Here is a 7500-nt window from a genome sequence, read left to right on the forward strand (position 1 = left end):
CTCTCCCCCCCCTCTCTCTCTCTCTCTCTCTCTCTCCTCCCTCCAGGGTTTCACCCCGGACCGTCTGTCGCCCAGCTGCTGCCACGCCCCCCCAGACCTCCACCACGCCAGCCCCGCCCGGAGCTTCTTCAGGAAGGCGGCGGCAGCTCTGTTCGGGGGCGGCAAGAAGGACAAGGCCAAGCACTTTGAGACTCTGAGTAAGCGCTTCGGACTACCGGCCATCTTGAGTTTGTTGACTGACGATGTGATGCCCTCCTCAGCGAGACTAGAGGCCTACTTGTTGATTCAAGAGTAAAATGCGTTCCACTTACGTTCCAACGTAATGATGTTAAGCGGAACTGGAGTGTATTGCTTTTTCATGTGGTGCCCTGTTCTGGGCTGAGTTTCCCAGAGGCATCGTAGCGCTATGATGAACGCCGTAGCTTACGATGAACGTAGCGCTACGATGCCTCTGGGAAATTCAGCCCTGGTGTATTAAGAGGACTGCATGTAAACACGGCTCTGTTCTGGTCTCTCCAGACCGAATGGCCAAGGAGGAAGAGGAGATCAGCAGGCTACAGAACGACCTGAGGAAGACGTCCATCAGCAGACAGGCCTCCGAGGTGAGTCACACACACACGGAACACACACCGCTACACACACGGAACACACACCGCTACACACACGGAACACACACCGCTACACACACGGAACACACACCGCTACACACACAGAACACACACCGCTACACACACGGAACACACACCGCTACACACACGGAACACACACCGCTACACACACGGAACACACACCGCTACACACACGGAACACACCGCTACACACACCGCTACACACACGGAACACACACCGCTACACACACGGAACACACACCGCTACACACACGGAACACACACCGCTACACACACGGAACACACACCGCTACACACACGGAACACACCGCTACACACACGGAACACACACGGAACACACACCGCTACACACACCGCTACACACACGGAACACACACCGCTACACACACGGAACACACACCGCTACACACACGGAACACACCGCTACACACACGGAACACACACCGCTACACACACGGAACACACACCGCTACACACACCGCTACACACACGGAACACACACCGCTACACACACCGCTACACACACGGAACACACACCGCTACACACACGGAACACACACCGCTACACACACGGAACACACACCGCTACCTCAGCCCCCCTCACATCTAGAAGGGACCCCCTCCAAAACCAGATGATCCATCTCAAGCGGTTTATTCCGTTTCAATACATTCTATCTCTCTCTCTCTCTCTCTCTCTCTCTCTCTCTCTCTATATATATATATATATATATATATATATATATATGGAAGGACTGGGATTATCGTTAGTCAAAGCATGGCTGAAAGCGATCCTAAAATACAAGTTTGACCAAGAGTCGTATATTTCTAAGAGATTCATTTAATGGTATTTGGAGAGGGAGTACAATAATCTTTGAGACCTTAGTGTGAGAGTCTAACCCCCACCCCCCCCCATCAACACCACCCTCCTCCAGGACAGCAAATCCCCGTTTGACCCCCTGGTTCGGCCGGCGGTGACCGTCAAGGAAGGGGTTAACGGCAGCTCCAACAAGCAGCAGCTCCGGGACACGATCCGCATGATCGTGCGCGGGACGCTGGGCAGCTGCAGCAGCAGCAGCGAATGTACGTACGGATGACGTAGCATGACATTGATAGCATGACATAGGATTGTTGTAGCGTGACCAAGCATTATTTGGGGGGCGGGTGGGGGGTGTACATTGTAATCTCATGATATGGGGGGGGGGGGTTCTGGAACGCTTTGCCTTGATGGAACTGACTATCTCTCTTCAGGCACGAAGGAAATGTGCTGAGTCATGCTTTGGTTCAGTTCAGTAGATTTTTTGATTGATTGATTGATTATTTTATTTCCGTGTCACACACCACTTTTGGTGCCCAGCCCATATGGGCTTATGAGACACGACCATAAAGAAGAAAAAAACAAAAACAAATAGATTGACAATTTCAACATACAGCCAGACAACACAGACATTACACAAATAATGCATTTTGTCTTCTCTCCCATGCTTTGCAAATGAATTGAGAAACAACAAAAACTCCCTTTTTAAAGAATAATTCAAGTCTAAATTCGTCTTGTAACCAAAATGCTTCAGGATGAGCACAGAACATTTTTTCAAACAATACCTGTCTCAGATCATCATACAAAGGACAATAAAACATAAAATGGATTTCACTTTCTATTTCACCAAGATCACATAATAAGCACAACCGGTCTTCTGGTTACCCAGTAGACTGGGTTCTAATGTGAGGTTTGTTTTTTATTTCAGGTCTAGAGGACAGTACGATGGGCAGCGTAGCCGACACCGTGGCAAGAGTCCTGAGAGGTTGTCTGGAGAACATGCCGGAAGGTGTGTAGAAACGAATAATCAAATGAATAGAGAGAAGTTTAGACTTCTCGACGATCTGACTCGACGACCTTCTATTGAAATACAGGACACAGAAATGCAATCCTGTGCTGTTTTGAATTGCACAGTTTAGGAATGCGGTCACGTCGATGCTAAGCTAACCCCCCCCCCCCTCTCCTCCCTCAGCTGAGGCCATCCCCAAAGAAAACATGGCCGCCACGTTCCAGTGGGTCACCAAGTGGGTGGACTACTCCAACAAATACGGCTTCGGCTACCAGCTGTCTGACCACATCGTAGGAGTTCTCTACAACAACGGGACGCACATGAGCCTTATGGCCGACAAGAAGTGAGTCAGAATCTTTATTACATGACATTATACTGGGTTAGGTTTTGCGTAACAGAGCTTCCTGACAAGACGTGGTTAGGGTTAGGGTTAGGGTTAGGGTTGGGGTTGGGGTTGGGGTTGGGGTTAGGGTTAGGGTTGGGGTTAGGGTTAGGGTTGGGGTTAGCTGATGCTTTTGACGCTTTTGTCCAAAGCAACATACACTAATTGCCTTAAGCGTAGGAAAAGCCAGTGTACTACTACTTGCCAGAACTCACAAGTGCAGCTCCTTTCTAAAACGAGTGACTAAGAGCATTTCTCTTAGCTAAGCGGTAGCATAGTAAGTGTGTGGATAGCTTTGTGATGTATATGCCTGGGAAAGGGCAGAGCAATCAGATAAGCTTAGAGCGAGACAGAGATATAATCATATGCAATTGTTTTGGAACAAGAATACATTTTGCAGAAAATGGCATTTTATTTTATTGTCTACCTCAGGGAAGGAAATATTGCTATTCCAGTATGTTGGTGTTAAGGGACTTGATTGAAAAAGCACATTTGGTATTCTGAGAATAGTGTAAAGAGAAAATTTTAAAACCATGTGGACTAGAACATAGTTGGGGCACAGCCAATGTCGATTGTTTGGTCTTTGTGTTCTCTGGCGGTTCCGTTTCCCTAACCGTTTCCTCCCGGTTCCCTCCAGGACCGTGCATTACTACGCAGAACTCGGCCAGTGTTCCGTGTTCTCCACCAGCGAGGCACCAGAACCCTTCATCGGCCAGGTCACCATCCTCAAGTACTTCGCCCACTACATGGAGGAGAACCTCATGGACGTAAGTGCAGCAGCGGCGGCGGCCATTTTAACTTCTCCTGTTTCAAAATGAAGGATCAGAACAAAATTTGGGTTTTTGTTCCAGCCTTTGTAAAATGGTAAATGGTAAATGGACTGCACTTATATAGCGCTTTTCCACCTTAGCGGCACTCAAAGCGCTTTACAATGGCCTCTCATTCACCCATTCACACACATTCACACACCAAAGGCGGTAGCTGCCATGCAAGGTGCTAACCTGCTCATTGGGAGCAATTTGGGGTTAGGTGTCTTGCTCAAGGACACTTTGACATGTGGACAGTCGGAGCCGGGATTCGAACCGCTGACCCTTCGATCATTGAACGACCCGCTCTACCAACTGAGCTACAGCCGTAGCTAACCCCTCTCTCTCCATCTTCCCTGGCGTCCACGCAGGGCGGAGACCTGCCCAACGTGACGGACGTGAGGAAGCCACGCCTCTACCTGCTGCAGTGGCTGAAGTCGGACCGCGCGCTCATGATGCTCTTCAACGACGGAACGTTCCAGGTAAGCTCGCCTGCCGTTAAACCGTCTCTCCGACCTCAACTCCGCCTCAGTCGAGAGGGCGCCAGACAGGACGTAGGAGTGCGTTTTGTTTTCTTGGTTGACATTTTCCGATTTAATTGGAGCACATGACGGCTCTTTGTCTCTCGTCCTGTCTGTCTTCCTCTCGTCCTGTCTGTCTCACACCTCGCTCCTCTTCACACACACGTTTCCTCTCACCCTCCCTGTTTCTCACCCCCCCCCCCCCCCCCCTCTGTTTCTAACACGACCTTTTCTCTTCCTCTCACTCGTACACCCTCCTACCCCCCCTCCCTCCGTCTGACGGAAAATGTCTCGCACCTCCTCCAAGTCACACCACTCATCCTAACTGCAGCCTCTCGTTCCACCCCGCCCCCTCTCTCTCTCTCTCTCTCTCTCTCTCTCTCTCTCTCTCTCTCTCTCTCTCTCTCTCTCCCTCCCTCAGGTGAACTTCTACCACGACCACACCAAGATCATCCTGTGCAGCCAGAGCGAGGAGTACCTGCTGACCTACATCAACGAGGAGCGCGTCTCCACCACGCTGCGCCTCAGCACGCTGCTGATGGCGGGCTGCAGCGCCGACCTGCGCACGCGCATGGACTACGCCCTCAACATGCTGCTGCAGAGGTGCAACTGAACACGGGGTGGCGGCCATTTTGGGATGTTTCGGTTGTGGGGGGGCGGGGGTTACTCACTCGAGGACTGGGATTGGTGGACTTGTCTGTAATTGACAGGTGAATGGACCAATCCTAAAGTGACTTGGGCTTGATTGTTTTGGCGGGCGGAGTAGATTCGTGGACGGATAGATGGAATGGAGGTACAACGAACTCGTCTTTTCACGGACGCCTGAGTGACTGGAGGAATATAAGACGAGAGACGATGCCTGGGCTGGAACCAGGAGAAACGGCCGAGACAAAACCAACTGAAATGACGCGTTTACAGGACAATCTCGCTGTGTTGAAGCGGAGTTGGGTCCGTTGGGTTCGTTGAGTCGGGCTTCAGCCGGGTGGGGTTGGATCGCGTAGCTCTCTCTAAGAGCAGAGAAAGAAACGAAAAGCAAAATTTATTAAAACTGTGAAAAACATTCCACAACATCCATGGTGGACAGTAGCTGCCATTGGTCAAGGGGATTTGTAGCTGGGCCAATAGTGAGGCTGTGGCCCTATTGTGGCATCATCAATGTTATGACATAGAGAAAGCCAATAAGGACCAATGCCATTTCATTCTCTCCACGGCAACACAAATAGGATAACTTATTACATGGCACAGTATTTATTTATTTAATGAAATTAATCCTCTTTGGAATATTTTTGTTTGTACATTGTGGTGCTGTTTTAAATATGTCCTAATTTCCATTAAATCATAATGATGTCGATTTCATCGTTCTGTCTTCCTTCTACCTCACTAGGACCTACCTTACGATTGTGAACTCATACATGATTGTGGTCACGGGATTACAGTTGTCCTATTGGTTAAAGGATAAGGCTCTTTTTCGACAACCTGGACCTTATTTACGGCATATTATAAGACATTTGACTCACGAGATAACTGGTGTAATTCGGAGGCCTGTAGAAGAAATTTAAAATCCACTGCGAGCCAAGTATATCTATGTAACGGCGGCGGACGGGGCACTGAGAATGCAGCTTCTAAAAAAGTAATTTTCTGCCGCGAAACAGTTGTTTTCATCAATCTATTTTTATGAATCGCTAGTTGTGCTTCCATAGAGCGAGGGCTTGTTGTGGTTTTCACCTCCTTGGTCTGTTGCCTCTGTAATATGATCTTTAGAAACGTCTTTCCACACTTGCTCCAGCAAGGGGGCTAAATCGATGCAGTTCTCTAGATAGAGGGGGGGAACATCTAGATTTCACCTCCCCCTACTATCGCGCTTTCCACATGCTGTAGAAGGCAGGGGCCCCCCCGAACAGAGCACACTGCCAAAATTTCATATGCTTTATTTGCTGCATGCAAAATAAATGGGTCAATTGTGACTAAAGTGATCTCGACTTCTCATTGCATATTGAGAATCCCTTTTTGGGTGTTAAAACTGAAATATTTTCCCTTTCTAGTTGTTTTTTTAGAACGACAAATTGCACGCTTTTACTCTTAGTGCACTGCCAGGGATTCTGTTGATTGGGTTCTGCTAAAACAAGATTCTAGCAACAACAGGATTTCCTTTATAAAGACAGCTCATTACAGAAGAAAAACCTTTTAGAAAAGTCAACAGGAGTGATGGAAAGACCAGAAGCCCCTCGGGGAACCTCGTTTTAACTCAAAGTAGTTTTCTCCGAGCACAGTGAGCCTGGCTGGGATGGCTGCTGCGTTGTTAGCCGTCGACCCCATGAATCATTCATCTGGACAGGCAGCAGCGGGAGAGGAAGCGGGCGTGTTGAGGGTATTACATCAACAGCCCTGTCGGAGGATGTCCTGTCTTCAGAGCTGAGGTGGGTGGGAGTGTGAACACCCGCCTGGTCGGCTTTCCAGGCAACCTTTCGGGGGGGGAAAATAAAACAATAAAACAGACAAAGTGACAGACGTGTTTTAACCCCTGAGAGCCCGATCAAATATAGCATGCAGATTATAGAGAGTATAGGTGACGCAAATAAAAAGTATATATATATATAAATATAATATATAATATATAAGATTATATATATAAATATAATCTAACCCACAGCGCAGAACACACTGTTATATTATGCAACAGTGAATATAAATTATTTGTTTGATTCATTCTATTAGGTCATTTGGAACCCGGCTCATTTCAGACTACTGGCCGTACTGACCACCTCTTCACACAGATAGGGGACCGCCTGTCGCTCAACTGTCCAACCGTTCTGTCGGACATCGTGGGTCACCGATCTTTGTCGCTCTTTCCGGAAACCTCTCCATCAGAACCGAGAGAACCCAAGTGCCAACTGGAACCGTTTTTGATATTTGTTGCATAGAAGGAAAAAAAAAAAAGAAAGTGACGTTGACATGGTTACCAACTGACATTTTTTCCCTTGCAAATCGACCCAATTCCATTTCTCGTTTGATTTCCCTGGTTTACTTTCACACTTATGCAATGTCCCGGTGGTTATTGACCACAGAAGGCGTGTTGTGCTTAGACTTGGAGCGGTATGTCTAGTATTGGCGTGGAACCACAAATGGAGAACCATCAGTGCTCGGTTCCACCCAGATCATCTCCTGTTCCATTCTCCTCCGCGACCGTCGGAGAACTTTCTTTCTGTAGCCCATGTGGTGGCGGCCATGTTGGTCCCTGAAATATGTGTGAATATTTGGAGCTCTTTTGTCGGCATCCATGCCATGTTTACAGTATGTTCAGGTGTGTGGAAATGGTTTGTGTTCTTATTCATGGTGTGT

The 7500-nt window shown here is 48.3% G+C and overlaps 1 protein-coding gene across 1 annotated transcript in view; it reads left to right on the plus strand.

Moving 5' to 3' along the window:
- LOC311327186 (serine/threonine-protein kinase PLK2-like) overlaps positions 1 to 5512 on the plus strand; it is an 8669-nt gene extending 3157 nt beyond the window's left edge. The window contains exons 7-14 of the mRNA XM_084460219.1: positions 47 to 197; positions 520 to 602; positions 1562 to 1709; positions 2372 to 2452; positions 2636 to 2795; positions 3472 to 3601; positions 4012 to 4122; positions 4583 to 5512. Of these exons, the coding sequence (XP_084316345.1) occupies positions 47 to 197; positions 520 to 602; positions 1562 to 1709; positions 2372 to 2452; positions 2636 to 2795; positions 3472 to 3601; positions 4012 to 4122; positions 4583 to 4774 (1056 nt within the window). The 3' untranslated portion in view covers positions 4775 to 5512. The remainder of the gene's footprint in view (positions 1 to 46; positions 198 to 519; positions 603 to 1561; positions 1710 to 2371; positions 2453 to 2635; positions 2796 to 3471; positions 3602 to 4011; positions 4123 to 4582) is intronic.
- The last annotated feature ends 1988 nt before the right edge of the window (positions 5513 to 7500 follow it).

Source organism: Borostomias antarcticus, assembly GCF_949987555.1.
Source record: "Borostomias antarcticus genome assembly, chromosome: 30".
In the NCBI taxonomy this organism is placed as follows: Eukaryota; Metazoa; Chordata; class Actinopteri; order Stomiiformes; family Stomiidae; genus Borostomias; species Borostomias antarcticus.